We start from the raw sequence: 26,668 nt of genomic DNA, 5'->3' as shown, positions 1-26,668 counted from the left end.
TATGGGTATCATTACCAACTACTATAGGTACCATTATCACCATTGCTACAGCCAATACTGTTACTTGTTTGAAGTCATTAAATGTTTCTTGTAGTATTTAGGTAACGGAGGCAAAATGCATAGCTCTTTCTATGGTTGGATCCTTAGGCTGAGAAATACAAACCCTCTAAGGAGATTTTGGTTTCCTTACAAAGAGTGTCTGTGGCCTAATTGCATTGTGGAAAAAAAAAAAAAAGATTTTGAGCACTCTTGGCTTGGGTAACTAAAAGGGCGAGTCCTCATTTCTTTCATTTATTTATTTATTTTTATTTTTTTTAAATCTTCATTTTATTGAGATATATTCACATACCACGCAGTCATACAAAACAAATCGTACTTTCAATTGTTTACAGTACCATTACATAGTTGTACATTCATCACCTAAATCAATCCCTGACACCTTCATTAGCACACACACAAAAATAACAAGAATAATAATTAGAGTGAAAAAGAACAATTGAAGTAAAACAGAACACTGGGTACCTTTGTCTGTTTGTTTCCTTCCCCTATTTTTCTACTCATCCATCCATAAACTAGACAAAGTGGAGTGTGGTCCTTATGGCTTTCCCAATCCCATTGTCACCCCTCATAAGCTACATTTTTATACAACTGTCTTCGAGATTCATGGGTTCTGGGTTGTAGTTTGATAGTTTCAGGTATCCACCACCAGCTACCCCAATTCTTTAGAACCTAAAAAGGGTTGTCTAAAGTGTGCGTAAGAGTGCCCACCAGAGTGACCTCTCGGCTCCTTTGGATTCTCTCTGCCACTGAAGCTTATTTCATTTCCTTTCACATCCCCCTTTTGGTCAAGAAGATGTTCTCCGTCCCACGATGCCGGGTCTACATTCCTCCCCGGGAGTCATATTCCACGTTGCCAGGGAGATTCACTCCCCTGGGTGTCTGATCCCACGTAGGGGGGAGGGCAGTGATTTCACCTTTCAAGTTGGCTTAGCTAGAGAGACAGGGCCACATCTGAGCAACAAAGAGGCATTCGGGAGGAGGCTCTTAGGCACAACCATAGGGAGGCCTAGCCTCTCCTTTGCAGCAACCGTCTTCCCAAGGGTAAAACCTGTGGTAGAGGGCTCAACCCATCAAACCACCAGTCCCCTATGTCTGTGGTCATGTTAGCAACCATGGAGGTGGGGTAGGCGAATACCCCTGCATTCTCCACAGGCTCCTCAAGGGGGCACTACATCTTTTTTTTTTCCTTGTTTTTCTTTTTCTTTTTTTTTTTTTTTAACTTTCCCTTCTTTTTTAAATCAACTGTATGAAAAAAAAAGTTAAAAAGAAAACAAACATACAATAAAAGAACATTTCAAAGAGACCATAACAAGGGAGTAAGAAAAAGACAACTAACCTAAGATAACTGCTTAACTTCCAACATGTTCCTACTTTACCCCAAGAAAGTTACCTAATATAGCAACATTTCTGTGAACTTGCTCCTACTATATCCATCAGAAATTAACAGACCATAGTCATTCCTGGGCATTCCTAGAACGTTAAATAGCTTATCTGTTCTTCTTGGATTATTGTTCCCCCTTCCAAAATTGCTCTCTATTGCTAGTTCCCCTACATTCTACATTATAAACCACTTGTTTTACATTTTTCAAAGTTCACATGAGTGGTAGCATATAGTATTTCTCTTTTTGTGCCTGGCTTATTTCGCTCAGCATTATGTCTTCAAGGTTCATCCATGTTGTCATATGTTTCACGAGATCGTTCCTTCTTACTGCCGCGTAGTATTCCATCGTGTGTATATACCACATTTTATTTATCCACTCATCTGTTGAAGGACATTTGGGTTGTTTCCATCTCTTGGCAATTGTGAATAATGCTGCTATGCACATTGGCGTGCAGATATCTGTTCGTGTCACTGCTTTTCGACCTTCCGGGTATATACCGAGAAGTGCAATCGCTGGATCGAATGGTAACTCTATATCTAGTTTTCTAAGGAACTGCCAGACTGACTTCCAGAGTGGCTGAACCATTATACAGTCCCACCAACAATGAATAAGAGTTCCAATTTCTCCACATCCCCTCCAGCATTTGTAGTTTCCTGTTTGTTTAATGGCAGCCATTCTAACCGGTGTTAGATGGTATCTCATTGTGGTCTTAATTTGCATCTCTCTAATAGCTAGTGAAGCTGAACATTTTTTCATGTGTTTCTTGGCCATTTGTATTTCCTCTTCAGAGAACTGTCTTTTCATATCTTTTGCCCATTTTATAATTGGGCCGACTGTACTATTGTCATGGAGTTGTAGGATTTCTTTATATATGCAAGATATCAGTCTTTTGTCAGATACATGGTTTCCAAAAATTTTTTCCATTGAGTTGGCTGCCTCTTTACCTTTTTGAGAAATTCCTTTGAGGTGCAGAAACTTCTAAGCTTGAGGAGTTCCCATTTATCTATTTTCTCTTTTGTTGCTTGTGCTTTGGCTGTAAAGTCTAGGAAGTGGCCGCCTAATACAAGGTCTTGAAGATGTTTTCCTACATTATCTTCTAGGAGTTTTATGGTACTTTCTTTTATATTGAGATCTTTGGTCCATTTTGAGTTAATTTTTATGTAGGGGGTGAGGTGGGGTCCTCTTTCATTCTTTTGGATATGGATATCCAACTCTCCCAGCCCCATTTGTTGAAAAGACCATTATGACTCAGTTCAGTGACTTTGGGGGCCTTATCAAAGATCAGTCGGCCATAGATCTGAGGGTCTATCTCCGAATTCTCAATTCGATTCCATTGATCTATATGTCTATCTTTGTGCCAGTACCATGCTGTTTTGGCAACTGTGGCTTTATAATAAGCTTCAAAGTCAGGGAGTGTAAGTCCTCCCACTTCGTTTTTCTTTTTTAGAGTGTCTTTGGCAATTCGAGGCATCTTCCCTTTCCAAATAAATTTGATAACTAGCTTTTCCAAGTCTGCAAAGTAGGTTGTTGGAATTTTGATTGGGATTGCATTGAATCTGTAGATGAGTTTGGGTAGAATTGACATCTTAATGACATTTAGTCTTCCTATCCATGAACATGGAATATTTTTCCATCTTTTAAGGTCCCCTTCTATTTCTTTTAGTAGACTTATGTAGTTTTCTTTGTATAGGTCTTTTACACCTTTGGCTAAGTTTATTCCTAGGTACTTGATTTTTTTAGTTGCTATTGAAAATGGTATCTTTTTCTTGAGTGTCTCTTCAGTTTGTTCATTTCTAGCATATAGAAACATTACTGACTTATGTGCATTAACCTTGTATCCCGCTACTTTGCTAAATTTGTTTATTAGCTCTAGTAGCTGTATCGTCGATTTCTCAGGGTTTTGTAGATATAAGATCATATCATCTGCAAACAATGACAGTTTTACTTCTTCTTTTCCAATTTGGATGCCTTTTATTTCTTTGTCTTGCCGGATTGCCCTGGCTAGCACTTCCAGCACAATGTTGAATAACAGTGGTGACAGCGGGCACCCTTGTCTTGTTCCTGATCTTAGAGGGAAGGCTTTCAGTCTCTCACCATTGAGTACTATGCTGGCTGTGGGTTTTTCATATATGCTCTTTATCATGTTGAGGAAGTTTCCTTCAATTCCTACCTTTTGAAGTGTTTTTATCAAAAAGGGATGTTGGATTTTGTCAAATGCTTTTTCAGCATCTATTGAGATGATCAATTGATTTTTCCCTTTTGACTTGTTAATGTGTTGTAATACATTGATTGATTTTCTTATGTTGAACCATCCTTGCATGCCTCGAATAAACCCCACTTGGTCATGGTGTATGATTTTTTTAATGTGTCTTTGGATTCGATTTGCAAGTATTTTGTTGAGGATTTTTGCATCTATATTCATTAGGGAGATTGGCTGGTAGTTTTCCTTTTTTGTAGCATCTTTGCCTGGTTTTGGTATTAGATTGATGTTAGCTTCATAAAATGAGTTAGGTAATGTTCCATTTTCTTCAATGTTTTGAAAGAGTTTGAGTATGACTGGTGTCAGTTCTTTCTGGAAAGTTTGGTAGAATTCCCCTGTGAAGCCATCTGGCCCTGGGAATTTATTTGTGGGAAGATTTTTGATGATTGATTGGATCTCTTTGCTTGTGATGGGTTGGTTGAGGTCTTCTATTTCTTCTCTGGTCATTCTAGGTTGTTCATATGTTTCCAGGAAATTGTCCATTTCCTCTACATTATCCAGTTTGTTGCCATACAGTTGTTCATAGTATCCTCTTATAATTTTTTAATTTCTTCATGATCTGCAGTTATGTCACCTTTTTCATTCATTATTTTGTTTATATGGGTCTTCTCTCTTTTTGATTTTGTCAGTCTAGCTAGGGGCTTGTCAATCTTGTTGATCTTCTCAAAGAACCAACTTTTGGTGATATTTATCCTCTCTATTGTTTTTTTGTTCTCTATGTCATTTATTTCTGCTTTAATCCTTGTTATTTCTTTTCTTCTACTTGGTTTAGGATTGGTTTGCTGTTCATTTTCTAGCTTCTTCAGTTGATCCATTAGTTCTTTGATTTTGGCTCTTTCTTCCTTTTTAATATATGCGTTTAGTGCTATAAATTTCCCCTTAGCACTGCTTTTGCTGCATCCCATAGGTTTTGGTATGTTGTGTTCTCATTTTCATTCGTCTCTATATATTTAGCAATTTCTCTTGCTATTTCTTCTTTAACCCACTGATTGTTTAGGAGTGTGTTGTTTAACCTCCAGGTATTTGTGAATTTTCTAAGTCTCTGATGGTTATTGACTTCTAATTGTATTCCACTGTGGTCAGAGAATGTGCTTTGAATAATTTCAATCTTTTTAAATTTATTGAGGCTTGTTTTATGTCCCAGCATATGATCTATTCTGGAAAAAGTTCCATGAGCACTAGAAAAGTATGTGTATCCTGGTGATTTGGGATGTAATGTCCTGTATATGTCTGTTAAATCTAATTCATTTATCAGATTGTTTAGGTTTTCAATTTCCTTATTGGTCTTCTGTCTGGTTGATCTATCTATAGGAGAGAGTGATGTGTTGAAGTCTCCCACAATTATTGTGGAAACATCAATTGCTTCCTTTAGTTTTGCCAGTGTTTCTCTCATGTGTTTTGTGGCACCTTGATTGGGTGCATAGACATTTACGATTGTTATTTCTTCTTGCTGAATTGCCCCTTTTATTAGTATGTAGTGGCCTTCTTTGTCTCTCAAAGCATCCCTGCATTTGAAGTCTATTTTATCTGAGATTAATATTGCTACACCTGCTTTCTTTTGGCTGTAGCTTGCATGAAATATTTTTTTCCATCCTTTCACTTTCAGTTTCTTTGTGTCCCTGTGTCTAAGATGAGTCTCTTGTATGCAACATATTGATGGTTCATTTTTTTTGATCCATTCTGCGAATCTATATCTTTTAATTGTGGAGTTTAATCCATTTACATTCAACGTTATAATCGTGAAGGCATTTCTTGAATCAGCCATCTTATCCTTTGGTTTCTGTTTGTCATATTTTTCCCCTCTGTCTATTAATATCCTTTATTGTACCCATACCGAATCTCTTTAGTACTGAACCTTTCTCCAAGTCTCTCTGTCCTTTCTTTGTTTCTCTGTCTGTAGGGCTCCCTTTAGTATCTCCAGTAGGGCAGGTCTCTTGTTAGCATATTCTCTCAGCATTTGTTTGTCTGTGAAAAATTTAAGCTCTCCCTCAAATTTGAAGGAGAGCTTTGCTGGATAAAGTATTCTTGGCTGGAAATTTTTCTCACTCAGAATTTTAAATATATCGTGCCACCGCCTTCTCGCCTCCATGATGGCTGCTGAGTAGTCACTACTTAGTCTTATGCTGTTTCCTTTGTATGTGGTGAATTGCTTTTCTCTTGCTGCTTTCAGAACTTACTCCTTCACTTCTGTGTTTGACAGTGTGATCAGTATATGTCTCGGAGTGGGTTTATTTGCATTTATTCTATTTGGGGTTCGCTGAGCATTTATGATTTGTGTATTTATGTTGTTTAGAAGATTTGGGAAGTTTTCCCCAACAATTTCTTTGAATACTCTTCCTAGACCTTTACCCTTTTCTTCCCCTTCTGGGACACCAATGAGTCTTATATTCGGACGTTTCATATTATCTATCATATCCCTGAGGTCCATTTCGAGTTTTTCAATTTTTTTCCCCATTCTTTCTTTTATGCTTTCATTTTCCATTCTGTCATCTTCCAGGTCACTGATTCGTTGTTCAACTTCCTCTAGTCTTGTACTATGAGTGTCCAGAATCTTTTTAATTTGGTCAACAGTTTCTTTAATTTCCATAAGATCATCCATTTTTTTATTTAGTCTTGCAATGTCTTCTTTATGCTCTTCTAGGGTCTTCTTGATTTCCTTTGTCTCCCGTACTATGGTCTCATTGTTCATCTTTAGTTCTTTGAGTAGCTGCTCTAGGTGCTGTGTCTCTTCTGGTCTTTTGATTTGGGTGCTTGGGCTTGGGTTATCCATATCGTCTGGTTTTTTCATATGCTTTATAATTTTCTGTTGTTTTTGGCCTCGTGGCATTTGCTGAACTTGATAGGGTTCTTTTAGGATTTGTAGACCAATTGAAGTCCTTATCTCTAATTTATCAGATCTACAGCTTCGTGGAGTACACTTTCTCTAACTAACCAGCAGGTGGCGTCCACGAGCCACCTGTTCTCCACAAGCCAGTTCTCCCCTGCTTAGCCTTTTTGGTGAGTGGGGGAGTGAGTCTTGTGGGGTCCAATTGGTGTACCAAGCTTGCGTGTGTAGTTGGTGTTGCCTGCCCTGTATATGGGGCGTGTTTCTGGGCAGTCAGGGGGGGGGGGGTGGCTCTAACAATCAAATCTCCCTGGTGATCCTAGAGTTTTAAGGCTGCTGCAATAGTCTAATCCTTCAGTTCAGTCCTGCCACAGTTTGCCTCTGCCACTGACCCACAAGTCCTTGGTATTGGCGTATGGCTCCTGAGACTTGCAAGTGGGCCCCTCTTCCAGGCCGTGCACCCCCTGGTCCTCTGTTGAGGGATGACTGTGCTATGTCACAGGTGAGTGCCGTCCCCCCAGGGCAGTTCTGGGCTGCTGGGCTGTGTAGGGAGGCTCCCAGTCTGCTGAAATGATGGCTGAATGGGGCTTTGTTAATTCACACTGCTCTACCTTCCCAACTCTGGGACAATCAGCTGAGGTTGCAGGAAAGGCTAATGTCCACGCCCAGTTTTGTGGTGTGTGCCTGTTATCTGAAGCACTTCCGTCACACTGGGTTGTCTGGGGCAGTTCTGGGCTATGGGGCTGGCGATGGGCAGGAGTGTTTCCTGTCCACCAGGATGATGGCTGTGAGTGGACACCCCCCTTTTCTTGGGAAGTTGTGGTGTTTAGTGAATTTTCTCAGCCACTGGATTATTGCTTTTTGTCTCAGAGCTCTCCTAGTTCTGCTCTTGACTTGACCTGCCCAAATTGCAGGTCTTTGAAGCTTTCTGTATTGGGCTTCTTAGAGTAATTGTTTTAGAAAAAGAAAAAAGGATTAAAAAAAAAAAAAAAAAAAAAGGGCCCTCCTCAGAGATCTAATGGGTTATTGAAATGCTAAGAGACAAAGCAACCAGGGCCATTAAGGAAAGGTCCACAGGGCAGAGAGATCAGCTTTTCTTCGGGATTTGCATATGCGCCTCAGGGCCTGAGCTCGGGCCTGAGCTCTGCCCTTCCCCCTTCCACGCTCACCAGAACTCCAAAAATCCTCCGCTTTTACTTTGGAGTTTTTCGTGTTGTTTTTTTTCTATGCCTGTCTCCTCTCTGCTGGGCTGGCTGCTCTCAGATTCTCTGGTGTCTGGTCTCCGTCTATCTATGGTTGGCGTTTGGATCAGCAGAATGAGTTTCCGATAAGGGCTGCCACTGCAGTTCTCCCTTCTCCTTCCCGGAGCTGACAGCCCCTCCTCCCACGGGTCTGAGCCTGGCAGGGAGGGGCGCGGGTCCCCTGGCCGCAAAAACCTACAGATTTCACTGATCTCAGCAGTTCCACGTTTTCATGAGTGTTGTATGAAGTATGCCCAAAGTCAGATTGCTCTGTGGTGTCCAGTCCACGCAGTTCCTGGCTTTCTACCTCCTTTCCTGGAGGAGTAACTAAAACATACAGCTCACCAGTCTGCCATCTTGCCCCGCCTCCCCCTCATTTCTTTTAAACAAAGTGAGTGACATACACTTCAACCACTCAAGATGCTTCCATTTTCTATTTGATTCCATCATTCTATCATAGCTCAGTCCAAGCGTTGTCTGCCTTTTTCAGCATATATGATACTGTGAACCATATAACTTATGAACTGTAAAACACAGCCATAACTATTAGAAAGATTTTGAAAATCTCAGGTCAAGAATAATGATTTACTGAAAATGTGTCTCTATGATCTACACATAACATGGAATTTCCTGAAAAACTTGAGTAGGAATAGCTAGAAACAACTCATAAATTCAAAAACAGAAAATCAACTTTCTTTAACCTCAAACCCAAGAAAAGAATGATTTATCTCTGTTGTCTATTAATAATTACAAGTTAATACTTAGCAATTATTCTTGGAGGGGATTTATGTGTTTGTTTTAATATTTTATCTGCAATAAAGAAAGATACTTAATCAAACTTGAATATTTTCCTGATAGATAAACCTGAAACATTCATGCTACTACCATGTGGCCCTAGTGTGGTCCCAGAGCACTGAGGTCAGCATGATAATCATATTAGTGGGGGCTGGCCTTTGCCTCTCTCATGAAAGGTTGCTAATTAAAAAACAGAATTTGTGCCATGAATTATCAAACACTTCTGAAACACCATAAAATACTATAGAATGACACCTGCTTTGGTTAATCCTCTAAAATTCCGCAAGTGTTCTCATTCTTGTATACCCAATACCCTTTCTTTGAAGGATTAATTTTTATAGCTCTGGTCAGCTTGGGAAAATACGAAGATGATAGAAAATTAAAGAGCCTTTCTCATTTAATCTTTCCACAAGCATAAATGTCACCTAAATATATCCTTACGACATAGAAGAAAGGCATGATTGTGCAACTAATAAAGAGAAAGGGATTTCTTTCTGAATTTTTTTCTTGATGACTCTAAATATCTGTGTATGCCACTGTTGAAGTCACTATCATTTCCCCAATGTCTTGTTGAACAGATGAAATAGGGTAATATTCCCAACTGTTAATTATTGAAACATGATCACACCATATGATGTAATTCTAAAATGGAAATGTTTTAAGTGAAACTTTGACAAGTGTCAACTAGTTTAAGCTACAGTATTCATGAGGTTAAAGCGACTGCATAGAAGAAACTGTTAGGAAAGTCAAAAGCAAAAAGGGTTCCTTGTCTTGCTGTAGCTCACTTTTAAATAGCCGGTATTAGAACAATTGCCCAAATGAAGGGTGAGTAATGCTGAATGAGGTCTTTGTGAAGAAAGCAATTTATAAACTTCAAAATAATGACACTCTGTAAGACAGAATAGTTAGTACATGCCATTTGGTTCTTAATATCAAGAAAGTTATAAAGAAGATGTGAATATTTCTGTTATGGATTGAATTGTGTCCCCCAAAAAGACCTTCAAGCCCTCAATGCCAGTCCTGTGAATATGAAGTTATTTGTAAAGAGGATCTTTGAAGAATTTATTAAGATGAGGCAAAACTTAATTGGGGTGGGCTCTAATCCAATATGACTGGTGTCCTTATTAGGAGAAGAAATTTGGACACACACAGAGAGAGAGAGAGAGAGAGAAACAGAGAGAGAAAGAGGCAGAGACTGAGTTATGCCACCACAAGTCAAGGAATGCTGTGGATTGACGGTCACCCACCAGAATAGAGGAGAGAGGAATGGAATGGATTCTTTCCTTTGAGAGGAGGCATGGCCATGCCAACACCTTGATTTCAGACTTCTAGCTTCCAGAACTTTGAGACAATAAATCTATTTTTTTGGGTTAACTAGTCTGTGGCACTTTTATTGTAAGAGCCCTGGCAAACTAAGACAATTTGTTAGTCACCTGCTTATTTCTAACTGTGGCCACTCCTGTCCCTGATTTTTCTAGGCAATGTAGCCTCCTAAAGTAGTTAAGAACCCACAGGAGCATTTTTTTTATGGCATGTTTAACCCTTTAAGATGTTCTTCTACCTAGGGTTTATTTCTAGTAATTACAAATATATGATTGTGTCAAGGCTGTTCAAAAATGCCTTGTGGTAGGTCTGATTCAGGCAAGGCCACTGAGTCACTTATGTCATATTAATTGAGTGGCTATGGTGCCCTGCATCATACTACATGCTGTGGTAGAAAACCAGAAGGTGATCCTTGCCTTCAAGGAAATTGCAGTTGAGTTATGCCAACTATATCAACATACAGGAAACAATTAGGAACCATATGAGATGGTACATATTTACATGCTCACTGGTGGTGGAAGAGCAGCTGAAATACAATGGGAAGAGATCAACTGAAATAAAATCATAGAATGAGACAAGAGAGTTTGTCCAAACCCCTTGTTTGAGATGGGGTGTGTGCTTCATTGAGGAAGTGGGATTTGAATTAGGCCTTAAACAATGAGAAGACAAAATGTGAAATTAGAAGAGATCAAACTGAATTTATCTCACGTTTCCTGATTTTATTTATTCAGAGAAAAGCTAAGAGAGGACAAAATGCCCCAAGAGCAACATTTTGAAGAATGCACAGGAGCTGAGAGAGAAGCTGGAACACAACCTGGGAGCAAGCAGACGCCAGCAACATGCCTTCTGAGCTAACAGGTTTTCCAGATGCCATCGGCCATCCTTCAGTGAAGGTACCCTATTGTTGATACCTTAGCTTGAACACTTTTGTGGCCTTAAGACTGTAACTTTGTAACCAAATAAACCCCCTTTATAAAAGCCAATACATTTCTGTTTTTTTTTTTGCAAAACAGTAGCATTAGAAAACCAGAACAGAAGGCTAGCAGCACTAAACACAGATAACCGTATATCCATCAGAGATTGAGATACTTTTCCAGCTCTGGTGATTTCAAATATTCAAGTTTTATAAAAAAATATCTTGCCCAGAATTTCTAATTGTTCGCAGTGGAAATTCTGGGCCAAAATATATTTCCATTATGGGAAATGGATGTCTTAGTGAAGTGGACTCATTTTCAAGTTTGGTGTAAGGTGGAAATCTGTCTTTTTTCACCAAACATGCAGCCAATTAATCGCAACTGATTTTAAACACCTCTTTCCTAATAACTCATATATGCCAGATATTAAATACCCCAAATTTGCTTATATTTAATTTTAAATTGCATACTGAAGAAAAAAATTAACAAGAATATCCAACCAAATATTGAAAAAGAGGAATAATAAGGAAGGAATTGCCATAACATATACTAACACGTTCTATACAGCTATAGTAATTAAAATGCTAAGGTATTCAGACAGGGATTGACAAATAGACCAATGGGATCACTGGTCAAAAATGAGACAACTTGAACATTACTAAGAATAATTAAAATGAATCAAAACACAACAAATGTGTGTCATTAGCCAAAATCTCTGTTTCTTATTCCTGATATAACAAATTACTCAAACTTATTGGTTTCAAATAACACAAATTTATTATCTTATAGTCTGAAGGTCAGAAGACTTCAAATCAAGATGTCAATAGGGCTATGTTCTTTCTGGAAGCTCCAGAGGAGAATCTGTTTCCTTGCCTTTTCCATCTTCTAGAGGCCATTGTTTCCTTGGTTCCTGGCCCCTTCCTCTATCTTCAAGTCCAGCAGTGTAGCATCTTCAGATCTCTCTCTGACTCTGACTCCCTCCTTCTTTTATAAGGATCCTTGTGATAATATTGGATAATTATCCAGATAATCCAAGATAATCTTCCCATCTCAAGTTCCTTAATTTAATCACATCTGAAAAGTTCTCTTTTGCCATGTAAGGTAACATATTCACAGGTTTTGGGGATTAGTACTCAGACATCTTTGTAGGGGGCATTATTCTGTCTACCAGTCACTTGTGGTGGATAATAAGGAACCAACTCATTATTTTGAAAATTACTAAATAAAGAAGCATCAGGTTCTTATTCTGCCTTTTCAGTATGAACTGTACCCCAGTCTAATCAAATAATTGAAGAGTAGAAGCTTCTCTTCATAGAAGTATCCAGCTCATAAATGAATAAGAAATGAAAAATTAGAGAATCACCTGTTTTTAACCTTTAATGCAACAATAGATCTAGGCAATCAAGATCAATGGCTGCTAAAGTCACAAAAAGAGAGACAACCATATATTATATGCCTTTGATAAAATTATGTAAAATCACCTGTCAGTTGTTCTTGCTAAACATTTGAACTAAAATCTGGTCAGTCTTCTAACTCCAACTACCCGTTTACTAGAAATACAGAAGATAGAATATGTTATTGGATACTGCAAGGATACAATTAGACTGTGGGAAATTCCACAGAATAGGAGAGCTGGTTTCCTGAACAAATAAATTGCAAGGAAATTAAAAAAATAAAAATACAAAGAGGGAACCTATAGATTAAAAAGGCTTAAGGGGCTGATTGCAATATAGGTATCTTATTTGGACCATACTGAAAAACAAACAGACAGACAGACAGACAAATACAAAATATTTATGAGATAATCAGGGAAATTTTAACTGTAGTTGCATAGTTGATGATATTAAGGAATTATGTTAAGTTCTTTATCTTTTAGAGTTACATATTGGAATACTTACCAATATCTAGGAGTGTGCTTCAAAATAAAGCAGGGGAAGGGGAAAATCAGTGGGTGGGGTATAGGTGAAATAAAGTTGGCCATGAGTTAATAAACTTTGAAGCTAGGTTATGGATATATGAGGGTTAATTCTATCCTTTCTATTTTTGCATAAGATGAAATAGTCCACAAAAAAAATTTATAAAGAAAATCACTTCTTAAAGTAACACAATAATCATGGCATAAATTTGATTATGATTACATTGAGTTTACAAGTTAATTTAGAGTGACATGATATCATTGCAAAATTGAATCTTCTCAACTGGGAAGACAGTTTGTCTTTCCATTTACTCAGAATTGCTTTGCAAAAATTCATCTTTACTAAAACATCTTAAGTTTCTTCATAATGTCCTCGTACGTTTTTGTTAGATCCATTGCAAAATGTGATGGCTTTCATTGTTATTATCTATGTAATCCTTATCTAATTGGTTACTACTAAAATGTAGGGAATACTATTTTTTAATGTTGGTTTTATATCATACCATGTGCAAGCAAGTGGCAGCTTGGTGTCTTATTTTTCAGTGTTTATCTTTTTCTTCTACTTTTGACTTCTTTTTTTGTTTGTTTCATCACATTGGCTAGGAACTACAAAGCAATATGTATCCTTTTCTTGCTCCTTGGTGAGTATACTAACGTTTAATCATTAAGTAAGATACTTTGAGTCAGTATAGTTTTCTTTGGTTGGCATATTTTATGAGTTAAGGACATAATTTTATATTTGAGACAAACTGGAGTCTTTTTAAAATCAGGAATAGATACTGAACTTTTTCAAATGCTTTACCATTATGCACTGAAATGATTGCCTGTTTCTTTCTACCCTTAATTTAATAATGTACTGATTACATTGATAGGTATTCCAGTGTTAAACCATCCTTCCATGTTTGTAAAAAATCCACTTAAACATATAATCCAATGCTATATTTCACTTCTCAATATTTTATTTAAAATTATCGCATCTATTTTCATAATTAAGGTTGGCTTATAATTTTGTGTTACTCTTTTACAGTTTAGGTTATAATTCGTTATTAATAATAAAGAATAATGTAAATGTTTTCTCAGGGTTAAACTAACTTCAAATAAATAGTTAAAGCTTGCCATCTTATTTTATCCACTGTAATAACTTATATAAGAAGGAATTATCTACTTCTAGAAACTTGAGTAAAACTGGCCTGTAAAACATTCTAGGCCTGGTGCCTAGATTTTTCAATAACTTATATAACTTCTCATTCTATTAAAATTTCTTACCTCATCATGAGTCAATACTGATAATTTATAGTTCCCTGGGTATAATTTTGTCCAGATTTTCAAATCTATCAATATAAAATAGTACCTGCCATTTTATTAAATTTTTTCAGATTTTATTTTAAATTTCCAAAATCTCTATTAGTTCATTTTAAAAGAATACAATAAGCTTTCAATACAGTAAGAATAAAATAATTTTTCTGAGACTATTAATCAGACTTAAAAGTCTTCTTCCACTTGTTCTATCAACTCTTTTCCTTAATTGTTGTTTGATCTGTTCGTAGGAGTTTCGTGCCCCTCTATGATTTGATTTTCCTCAACTCATAGAGATGATCTCTACATTAGAGGATCCCTGTTCACTTGTCTGGGGATGTTTGTTTTGCTTGCTATAGCTTGACTCTAGAGACTGTCAGAGAGGGGCAAAGAAAGATGCTGGTCATGTGTGCCCGCAGCTTGTATACAGGGTGTATTCACTGTCTCTCCTGAAGGTCAGTAGCCCCACTTAGGAGCCACCCTCCTCTTTTGTATCTGTGTCCACACTAGTTTGTTTAGCTTTGGAGAAAATGCTGTAGAGTCCCACTGCTCAACACAAGCAGCAGAGGGTGAAGGGGCTGAATAACGCAATTGTTCTGAAAGAAGTCCTCTGAAAACTTTTTTTTTTCTCTACGGCTTTCTCCCAGTTTTGTATCTATTGAGAACGCCCTTATTAACTATAGCATCTTCTTTGTATAGTTGGGGCTGTGGTTTCATCTAATCTAAAATCTATAACTTTAGATGTCACAAAATGTCTTTTGCATAGCAGTTTTTGTTTCCTAGTTACATATTGGATTCTGAAATTTTTTCTGCCTCTCATGGAATTTTGAATAGAATGGGAGTTGTACAGGCGTATTGATCAAATCACTTTTCCCTTCTTGTAAAAGATCTTTCTGTTTCTTTGGGATGTATTCATCCTCCATTGTCCATTCAATGTGGCTCTTGGCTCTCTTAGGTCTTCTAATTAATATTACTCTATTCTATGGCCACAGTGATTAATCAAGAGTGGGAACATGGTACAAGCACAGCCAACAATGTTGTCTGCAGTAGAAGAGAATGAGGCCAACACACAGAGAATCAGAGAAAAGACATGAAAGGGGACAGGGAAAGATTAGAAATTGAGACACAGGCACGCATCTACACACACTTAATAACACTGGTTACCTAGATTCAAGTAACCCCTCTTTTTTTTTTTGCTTAGACTATTTTGAGTTGAATTTTTCCCCTTGCAGCTAAAAGAACTGTTAATACACTGAAGTGCTTGTATCTCCTGGAATAATTCATGATCCTTTTTCTCTACCAGGATACCCATACTTTGATATTCTTTTGCCTGGCTAACTCGTTTACAATCTAGGTTTCCTCTAAGATTTTACCTTCCTGGAAGCCTCCTATGAGCCCTAAGATCACAAGCTAGATGTTCCTCTTGGTGTTCTCTTTGGTCCCATAGAATGTAACATTTTCGGTTATGCAGTGTAATTCCTTCTTTATTCATCTCTTTCCTGTCACTAGACCATGAACTGCTTGAGGGCAAGAACAGTTGCCTGTCATTGTATATCCCTGAAAGCCTGGAGCACAGTAGGAAATGGATAAAATATGCTAAATAAATGAAAAAATAATTTCATTGCTGCAGCATCTTATTTTGGTAGACACCTATTATAGACACCTGGTTGAAACTCTGACCTTGAGTACCTGCTATGGGTATCATTACCAACTACTATAGGTACCATTATCACCATTGCTACAGCCAATACTGTTACTTGTTTGAAGTCATTAAATGTTTCTTGTAGTATTTAGGTAACGGAGGCAAAATGCATAGCTCTTTCTATGGTTGGATCCTTAGGCTGAGAAATACAAACCCTCTAAGGAGATTTTGGTTTCCTTACAAAGAGTGTCTGTGGCCTAATTGCATTGTGGAAAAAAAAAAAAAAGATTTTGAGCACTCTTGGCTTGGGTAACTAAAAGGGCGAGTCCTCATTTCTTTCATTTATTTATTTATTTTTATTTTTTTTAAATCTTCATTTTATTGAGATATATTCACATACCACGCAGTCATACAAAACAAATCGTACTTTCAATTGTTTACAGTACCATTACATAGTTGTACATTCATCACCTAAATCAATCCCTGACACCTTCATTAGCACACACACAAAATAACAAGAATAATAATTAGAGTGAAAAAGAACAATTGAAGTAAAACAGAACACTGGGTACCTTTGTCTGTTTGTTTCCTTCCCCTATTTTTCTACTCATCCATCCATAAACTAGACAAAGTGGAGTGTGGTCCTTATGGCTTTCCCAATCCCATTGTCACCCCTCATAAGCTACATTTTTATACAACTGTCTTCGAGATTCATGGGTTCTGGGTTGTAGTTTGATAGTTTCAGGTATCCACCACCAGCTACCCCAATTCTTTAGAACCTAAAAAGGGTTGTCTAAAGTGTGCGTAAGAGTGCCCACCAGAGTGACCTCTCGGCTCCTTTTGGATTCTCTCTGCCACTGAAGCTTATTTCATTTCCTTTCACATCCCCCTTTTGGTCAAGAAGATGTTCTCCGTCCCACGATGCCGGGTCTACATTCCTCCCCGGGAGTCATATTCCACGTTGCCAGGGAGATTCACTCCCCTGGGTGTCTGATCCCACGTAGGGGGGAGGGCAGTGATTTCACCTTTCAAGTTGGCTTAGCTAGAGAGACAGGGCCACATCTGAGCAACAAAGAGGCATTCGGGAGGAGGCTCTTAGGCACAACCATAGGGAGGCCTAGCCTCTCCTTTGCAGCAACCGTCTTCCCAAGGGTAAAACCTGTGGTAGAGGGCTCAACCCATCAAACCACCAGTCCCCTATGTCTGTGGTCATGTTAGCAACCATGGAGGTGGGGTAGGCGAATACCCCTGCATTCTCCACAGGCTCCTCAAGGGGGCACTACATCTTTTTTTTTTCCTTGTTTTTCTTTTTCTTTTTTTTTTTTTTTAACTTTCCCTTCTTTTTTAAATCAACTGTATGAAAAAAAAAGTTAAAAAGAAAACAAACATACAATAAAAGAACATTTCAAAGAGACCATAACAAGGGAGTAAGAAAAAGACAACTAACCTAAGATAACTGCTTAACTTCCAACATGTTCCTACTTTACCCCAAGAAAGTTACCTAATATAGCAACATTTCTGTGAACTTGTTCCTACTATATCCATCAGAAATTAACAGACCATAGTCATTCCTGGGCATCCCTAGAACGTTAAATAGCTTATCTGTTCTTCTTGGATTATTGTTCCCCCTTCCTTAATTGCTCTCTATTGCTAGTTCCCCTACATTCTACATTATAAACCATTTGTTTTACATTTTTCAAAGTTCACATTAGTGGTAGCATATAATATTTCTCTTTTTGTGCCTGGCTTATTTCGCTCAGCATTATGTCTTCAAAGTTCATCCATGTTGTCATATGTTTCACGAGATCGTTCCTTCTTACTGCCGCGTAGTATTCCATCGTGTGTATATACCACATTTTATTTATCCACTCATCTGTTGAAGGACATTTGGGTTGTTTCCATCTCTTGGCAATTGTGAATAATGCTGCTATGCACATTGGCGTGCAGATATCTGTTCGTGTCACTGCTTTTCGACCTTCCGGGTATATACCGAGAAGTGCAATCGCTGGATCGAATGGTAACTCTATATCTAGTTTTCTAAGGAACTGCCAGACTGACTTCCAGAGTGGCTGAACCATTATACAGTCCCACCAACAATGAATAAGAGTTCCAATTTCTCCACATCCCCTCCAGCATTTGTAGTTTCCTGTTTGTTTAATGGCAGCCATTCTAACCGGTGTTAGATGGTATCTCATTGTGGTCTTAATTTGCATCTCTCTAATAGCTAGTGAAGCTGAACATTTTTTCATGTGTTTCTTGGCCATTTGTATTTCCTCTTCAGAGAACTGTCTTTTCATATCTTTTGCCCATTTTATAATTGGGCCGACTGTACTATTGTCATGGAGTTGTAGGATTTCTTTATATATGCAAGATATCAGTCTTTTGTCAGATACATGGTTTCCAAAAATTTTTTCCATTGAGTTGGCTGCCTCTTTACCTTTTTGAGAAATTCCTTTGAGGTGCAGAAACTTCTAAGCTTGAGGAGTTCCCATTTATCTATTTTCTCTTTTGTTGCTTGTGCTTTGGCTGTAAAGTCTAGGAAGTGGCCGCCTAATACAAGGTCTTGAAGATGTTTTCCTACATTATCTTCTAGGAGTTTTATGGTACTTTCTTTTATATTGAGATCTTTGGTCCATTTTGAGTTAATTTTTATGTAGGGGGTGAGGTGGGGTCCTCTTTCATTCTTTTGGATATGGATATCCAACTCTCCCAGCCCCATTTGTTGAAAAGACCATTATGACTCAGTTCAGTGACTTTGGGGGCCTTATCAAAGATCAGTCGGCCATAGATCTGAGGGTCTATCTCCGAATTCTCAATTCGATTCCATTGATCTATATGTCTATCTTTGTGCCAGTACCATGCTGTTTTGGCAACTGTGGCTTTATAATAAGCTTCAAAGTCAGGGAGTGTAAGTCCTCCCACTTCGTTTTTCTTTTTTAGAGTGTCTTTGGCAATTCGAGGCATCTTCCCTTTCCAAATAAATTTGATAACTAGCTTTTCCAAGTCTGCAAAGTAGGTTGTTGGAATTTTGATTGGGATTGCATTGAATCTGTAGATGAGTTTGGGTAGAATTGACATCTTAATGACATTTAGTCTTCCTATCCATGAACATGGAATATTTTTCCATCTTTTAAGGTCCCCTTCTATTTCTTTTAGTAGACTTATGTAGTTTTCTTTGTATAGGTCTTTTACACCTTTGGCTAAGTTTATTCCTAGGTACTTGATTTTTTTAGTTGCTATTGAAAATGGTATCTTTTTCTTGAGTGTCTCTTCAGTTTGTTCATTTCTAGCATATAGAAACATTACTGACTTATGTGCATTAACCTTGTATCCCGCTACTTTGCTAAATTTGTTTATTAGCTCTAGTAGCTGTATCGTCGATTTCTCAGGGTTTTGTAGATATAAGATCATATCATCTGCAAACAATGACAGTTTTACTTCTTCTTTTCCAATTTGGATGCCTTTTATTTCTTTGTCTTGCCGGATTGCCCTGGCTAGCACTTCCAGCACAATGTTGAATAACAGTGGTGACAGCGGGCACCCTTGTCTTGTTCCTGATCTTAGAGGGAAGGCTTTCAGTCTCTCACCATTGAGTACTATGCTGGCTGTGGGTTTTTCATATATGCTCTTTATCATGTTGAGGAAGTTTCCTTCAATTCCTACCTTTTGAAGTGTTTTTATCAAAAAGGGATGTTGGATTTTGTCAAATGCTTTTTCAGCATCTATTGAGATGATCAATTGATTTTTCCCTTTTGACTTGTTAATGTGTTGTAATACATTGATTGATTTTCTTATGTTGAACCATCCTTGCATGCCTCGAATAAACCCCACTTGGTCATGGTGTATGATTTTTTTAATGTGTCTTTGGATTCGATTTGCAAGTATTTTGTTGAGGATTTTTGCATCTATATTCATTAGGGAGATTGGCTGGTAGTTTTCCTTTTTTGTAGCATCTTTGCCTGGTTTTGGTATTAGATTGATGTTAGCTTCATAAAATGAGTTAGGTAATGTTCCATTTTCTTCAATGTTTTGAAAGAGTTTGAGTATGACTGGTGTCAGTTCTTTCTGGAAAGTTTGGTAGAATTCCCCTGTGAAGCCATCTGGCCCTGGGAATTTATTTGTGGGAAGATTTTTGATGATTGATTGGATCTCTTTGCTTGTGATGGGTTGGTTGAGGTCTTCTATTTCTTCTCTGGTCATTCTAGGTTGTTCATATGTTTCCAGGAAATTGTCCATTTCCTCTACATTATCCAGTTTGTTGCCATACAGTTGTTCATAGTATCCTCTTATAATTTTTTAATTTCTTCATGATCTGCAGTTATGTCACCTTTTTCATTCATTATTTTGTTTATATGGGTCTTCTCTCTTTTTGATTTTGTCAGTCTAGCTAGGGGCTTGTCAATCTTGTTGATCTTCTCAAAGAACCAACTTTTGGTGATATTTATCCTCTCTATTGTTTTTTTGTTCTCTATGTCATTTATTTCTGCTTTAATCCTTGTTATTTCTTTTCTTCTACTTGGTTTAGGATTGGTTTGCTGTTCATTTTCTAGCTTCTTCAGTTGATCCATTAGTTCTTTGATTTTGGCTCTTTCTTCCTTTTTAATATATGCGTTTAGTGCTATAAATTTCCCCTTAGCACTGCTTTTGCTGCATCCCATAGGTTTTGGTATGTTGTGTTCTCATTTTCATTCGTCTCTATATATTTAGCAATTTCTCTTGCTATTTCTTCTTTAACCCACTGATTGTTTAGGAGTGTGTTGTTTAACCTCCAGGTATTTGTGAATTTTCTAAGTCTCTGATGGTTATTGACTTCTAATTGTATTCCACTGTGGTCAGAGAATGTGCTTTGAATAATTTCAATCTTTTTAAATTTATTGAGGCTTGTTTTATGTCCCAGCATATGATCTATTCTGGAAAAAGTTCCATGAGCACTAGAAAAGTATGTGTATCCTGGTGATTTGGGATGTAATGTCCTGTATATGTCTGTTAAATCTAATTCATTTATCAGATTGTTTAGGTTTTCAATTTCCTTATTGGTCTTCTGTCTGGTTGATCTATCTATAGGAGAGAGTGATGTGTTGAAGTCTCCCACAATTATTGTGGAAACATCAATTGCTTCCTTTAGTTTTGCCAGTGTTTCTCTCATGTGTTTTGTGGCACCTTGATTGGGTGCATAGACATTTACGATTGTTATTTCTTCTTGCTGAATTGCCCCTTTTATTAGTATGTAGTGGCCTTCTTTGTCTCTCAAAGCATCCCTGCATTTGAAGTCTATTTTATCTGAGATTAATATTGCTACACCTGCTTTCTTTTGGCTGTAGCTTGCATGAAATATTTTTTTCCATCCTTTCACTTTCAGTTTCTTTGTGTCCCTGTGTCTAAGATGAGTCTCTTGTATGCAACATATTGATGGTTCATTTTTTTTGATCCATTCTGCGAATCTATATCTTTTAATTGTGGAGTTTAATCCATTTACATTCAACGTTATAATCGTGAAGGCATTCTTGAATCAGCCATCTTATCCTTTGGTTTCTGTTTGTCATATTTTTCCCCTCTGTCTATTAATATCCTTTATTGTACCCATACCGAATCTCTTTAGTACTGAACCTTTCTCCAAGTCTCTCTGTCCTTTCTTTGTTTCTCTGTCTGTAGGGCTCCCTTTAGTATCTCCAGTAGGGCAGGTCTCTTGTTAGCATATTCTCTCAGCATTTGTTTGTCTGTGAAAAATTTAAGCTCTCCCTCAAATTTGAAGGAGAGCTTTGCTGGATAAAGTATTCTTGGCTGGAAATTTTTCTCACTCAGAATTTTAAATATATCGTGCCACCGCCTTCTCGCCTCCATGATGGCTGCTGAGTAGTCACTACTTAGTCTTATGCTGTTTCCTTTGTATGTGGTGAATTGCTTTTCTCTTGCTGCTTTCAGAACTTACTCCTTCACTTCTGTGTTTGACAGTGTGATCAGTATATGTCTCGGAGTGGGTTTATTTGCATTTATTCTATTTGGGGTTCGCTGAGCATTTATGATTTGTGTATTTATGTTGTTTAGAAGATTTGGGAAGTTTTCCCCAACAATTTCTTTGAATACTCTTCCTAGACCTTTACCCTTTTCTTCCCCTTCTGGGACACCAATGAGTCTTATATTCGGACGTTTCATATTATCTATCATATCCCTGAGGTCCATTTCGAGTTTTTCAATTTTTTTTCCCCATTCTTTCTTTTATGCTTTCATTTTCCATTCTGTCATCTTCCAGGTCACTGATTCGTTGTTCAACTTCCTCTAGTCTTGTACTATGAGTGTCCAGAATCTTTTTAATTTGGTCAACAGTTTCTTTAATTTCCATAAGATCATCCATTTTTTTATTTAGTCTTGCAATGTCTTCTTTATGCTCTTCTAGGGTCTTCTTGATTTCCTTTGTCTCCCGTACTATGGTCTCATTGTTCATCTTTAGTTCTTTGAGTAGCTGCTCTAGGTGCTGTGTCTCTTCTGGTCTTTGATTTGGGTGCTTGGGCTTGGGTTATCCATATCGTCTGGTTTTTTCATATGCTTTATAATTTTCTGTTGTTTTTGGCCTCGTGGCATTTGCTGAACTTGATAGGGTTCTTTTAGGATTTGTAGACCAATTGAAGTCCTTATCTCTAATTTATCAGATCTACAGCTTCGTGGAGTACACTTTCTCTAACTAACCAGCAGGTGGCGTCCACGAGCCACCTGTTCTCCACAAGCCAGTTCTCCCCTGCTTAGCCTTTTTGGTGAGTGGGGGAGTGAGTCTTGTGGGGTCCAATTGGTGTACCAAGCTTGCGTGTGTAGTTGGTGTTGCCTGCCCTGTATATGGGGCGTGTTTCTGGGCAGTCAGGGGGGGGGGTGGCTCTAACAATCAAATCTCCCTGGTGATCCTAGAGTTTTAAGGCTGCTGCAATAGTCTAATCCTTCAGTTCAGTCCTGCCACAGTTTGCCTCTGCCACTGACCCACAAGTCCTTGGTATTGGCGTATGGCTCCTGAGACTTGCAAGTGGGCCCCTCTTCCAGGCCGTGCACCCCCTGGTCCTCTGTTGAGGGATGACTGTGCTATGTCACAGGTGAGTGCCGTCCCCCCAGGGCAGTTCTGGGCTGCTGGGCTGTGTAGGGAGGCTCCCAGTCTGCTGAAATGATGGCTGAATGGGGCTTTGTTAATTCACACTGCTCTACCTTCCCAACTCTGGGACAATCAGCTGAGGTTGCAGGAAAGGCTAATGTCCACGCCCAGTTTTGTGGTGTGTGCCTGTTATCTGAAGCACTTCCGTCACACTGGGTTGTCTGGGGCAGTTCTGGGCTATGGGGCTGGCGATGGGCAGGAGTGTTTCCTGTCCACCAGGATGATGGCTGTGAGTGGACACCCCCCTTTTCTTGGGAAGTTGTGGTGTTTAGTGAATTTTCTCAGCCACTGGATTATTGCTTTTTGTCTCAGAGCTCTCCTAGTTCTGCTCTTGACTTGACCTGCCCAAATTGCAGGTCTTTGAAGCTTTCTGTATTGGGCTTCTTAGAGTAATTGTTTTAGAAAAAGAAAAAAGGATTAAAAAAAAAAAAAAAAAAAAAAGGGCCCACCTCAGAGATCTAATGGGTTATTGAAATGCTAAGAGACAAAGCAACCAGGGCCATTAAGGAAAGGTCCACAGGGCAGAGAGATCAGCTTTTCTTCGGGATTTGCATATGCGCCTCAGGGCCTGAGCTCGGGCCTGAGCTCTGCCCTTCCCCCTTCCACGCTCACCAGAACTCCAAAAATCCTCCGCTTTTACTTTGGAGTTTTTCGTGTTGTTTTTTTTCTATGCCTGTCTCCTCTCTGCTGGGCTGGCTGCTCTCAGATTCTCTGGTGTCTGGTCTCCGTCTATCTATGGTTGGCGTTTGGATCAGCAGAATGAGTTTCCGATAAGGGCTGCCACTGCAGTTCTCCCTTCTCCTTCCCGGAGCTGACAGCCCCTCCTCCCACGGGTCTGAGCCTGGCAGGGAGGGGCGCGGGTCCCCTGGCCGCAAAAACCTACAGATTTCACTGATCTCAGCAGTTCCACGTTTTCATGAGTGTTGTATGAAGTATGCCCAAAGTCAGATTGCTCTGTGGTGTCCAGTCCACGCAGTTCCTGGCTTTCTACCTCCTTTCCTGGAGGAGTAACTAAAACATACAGCTCACCAGTCTGCCATCTTGCCCCGCCTCCCCCTCATTTCTTTTAAACAAAGTGAGTGACATACACTTCAACCACTCAAGATGCTTCCATTTTCTATTTGATTCCATCATTCTATCATAGCTCAGTCCAAGCGTTGTCTGCCTTTTTCAGCATATATGATACTGTGAACCATATAACTTATGAACTGTAAAACACAGCCATAACTATTAGAAAGATTTTGAAAATCTCAGGTCAAGAATAATGATTTACTGAAAATGTGTCTCTATGATCTACACATAACATGGAATTTCCTGAAAAACTTGAGTAGGAATAGCTAGAAACAACTCATAAATTCAAAAACAGAAAATCAACTTTCTTTAACCTCAAACCCAAGAAAAGAATGATTTATCTCTGTTGTCTATTAATAATTACAAGTTAATACTTAGCAATTATTCTTGGAGGGGATTTATGTGTTTGTTTTAATATTTTATCTGCAATAAAGAAAGATACTTAATCAAACTTGAATATTTTCCTGATAGATAAACCTGAAACATTCATGCTACTACCATGTGGCCCTAGTGTGGTCCCAGAGCACTGAGGTCAGCATGATAATCATATTAGTGGGGGCTGGCCTTTGCCTCTCTCATGAAAGGTTGCTAATTAAAAAACAGAATTTGTGCCATGAATTATCAAACACTTCTGAAACACCATAAAATACTATAGAATGACACCTGCTTTGGTTAATCCTCTAAAATTCCGCAAGTGTTCTCATTCTTGTATACCCAATACCCTTTCTTTGAAGGATTAATTTTTATAGCTCTGGTCAGCTTGGGAAAATACGAAGATGATAGAAAATTAAAGAGCCTTTCTCATTTAATCTTTCCACAAGCATAAATGTCACCTAAATATATCCTTACGACATAGAAGAAAGGCATGATTGTGCAACTAATAAAGAGAAAGGGATTTCTTTCTGAATTTTTTTCTTGATGACTCTAAATATCTGTGTATGCCACTGTTGAAGTCACTATCATTTCCCCAATGTCTTGTTGAACAGATGAAATAGGGTAATATTCCCAACTGTTAATTATTGAAACATGATCACACCATATGATGTAATTCTAAAATGGAAATGTTTTAAGTGAAACTTTGACAAGTGTCAACTAGTTTAAGCTACAGTATTCATGAGGTTAAAGCGACTGCATAGAAGAAACTGTTAGGAAAGTCAAAAGCAAAAAGGGTTCCTTGTCTTGCTGTAGCTCACTTTTAAATAGCCGGTATTAGAACAATTGCCCAAATGAAGGGTGAGTAATGCTGAATGAGGTCTTTGTGAAGAAAGCAATTTATAAACTTCAAAATAATGACACTCTGTAAGACAGAATAGTTAGTACATGCCATTTGGTTCTTAATATCAAGAAAGTTATAAAGAAGATGTGAATATTTCTGTTATGGATTGAATTGTGTCCCCCAAAAAGACCTTCAAGCCCTCAATGCCAGTCCTGTGAATATGAAGTTATTTGTAAAGAGGATCTTTGAAGAATTTATTAAGATGAGGCAAAACTTAATTGGGGTGGGCTCTAATCCAATATGACTGGTGTCCTTATTAGGAGAAGAAATTTGGACACACACAGAGAGAGAGAGAGAGAGAGAAACAGAGAGAGAAAGAGGCAGAGACTGAGTTATGCCACCACAAGTCAAGGAATGCTGTGGATTGACGGTCACCCACCAGAATAGAGGAGAGAGGAATGGAATGGATTCTTTCCTTTGAGAGGAGGCATGGCCATGCCAACACCTTGATTTCAGACTTCTAGCTTCCAGAACTTTGAGACAATAAATCTATTTTTTTGGGTTAACTAGTCTGTGGCACTTTTATTGTAAGAGCCCTGGCAAACTAAGACAATTTGTTAGTCACCTGCTTATTTCTAACTGTGGCCACTCCTGTCCCTGATTTTTCTAGGCAATGTAGCCTCCTAAAGTAGTTAAGAACCCACAGGAGCATTTTTTTTATGGCATGTTTAACCCTTTAAGATGTTCTTCTACCTAGGGTTTATTTCTAGTAATTACAAATATATGATTGTGTCAAGGCTGTTCAAAAATGCCTTGTGGTAGGTCTGATTCAGGCAAGGCCACTGAGTCACTTATGTCATATTAATTGAGTGGCTATGGTGCCCTGCATCATACTACATGCTGTGGTAGAAAACCAGAAGGTGATCCTTGCCTTCAAGGAAATTGCAGTTGAGTTATGCCAACTATATCAACATACAGGAAACAATTAGGAACCATATGAGATGGTACATATTTACATGCTCACTGGTGGTGGAAGAGCAGCTGAAATACAATGGGAAGAGATCAACTGAAATAAAATCATAGAATGAGACAAGAGAGTTTGTCCAAACCCCTTGTTTGAGATGGGGTGTGTGCTTCATTGAGGAAGTGGGATTTGAATTAGGCCTTAAACAATGAGAAGACAAAATGTGAAATTAGAAGAGATCAAACTGAATTTATCTCACGTTTCCTGATTTTATTTGTATGAAGACATATATACCCTATCCAATTGAGTTTTGTCAAATAATCCATAAACACATAAAGTACATGTGATTAACAATGCTTTTAATGCCAAAAGACAGCTTATTTTCTTAATCCAAAGCTCAATTTTATGCAATTATTCTTTTGCAAACTACTAGTTGCTTATATTAACACTTGCATAATCTTGACAAGAAGTTGCTTTAAGCAGTTAAGATCCAGATGCTGATCAGCATGCATTAAGTGATTCAGCTTAATTAGTTCCAACTAAATAAATTACTTACCTCAGTTCCTATAACAATTTCTTCCCTGGTAGAGTAGAATAGAAACTCATATAGCTTGTAGTGTTGAAATAAGCTGA

At 38.2% G+C, this 26,668-nt stretch overlaps 1 protein-coding gene across 1 annotated transcript in view; it reads right to left on the bottom strand.

Moving 5' to 3' along the window:
- The window catches only part of CABCOCO1 (ciliary associated calcium binding coiled-coil 1), a 154,788-nt gene that overhangs the window by 87,393 nt on the left and 40,727 nt on the right, over positions 1-26,668 (bottom strand). The window contains exon 5 of the mRNA XM_037805293.1: positions 26,592-26,664. Coding sequence (XP_037661221.1) covers positions 26,592-26,664 — 73 coding nt within the window. The remainder of the gene's footprint in view (positions 1-26,591; positions 26,665-26,668) is intronic.

Source organism: Choloepus didactylus, chromosome 15 (genome assembly GCF_015220235.1).
Source record: "Choloepus didactylus isolate mChoDid1 chromosome 15, mChoDid1.pri, whole genome shotgun sequence".
Classification (NCBI taxonomy): domain Eukaryota; kingdom Metazoa; phylum Chordata; class Mammalia; order Pilosa; family Megalonychidae; genus Choloepus; species Choloepus didactylus.
The sequence above is the reverse complement of the archived record's forward strand: the minus strand, read 5'-3'. Positions and strand labels throughout refer to the sequence as shown.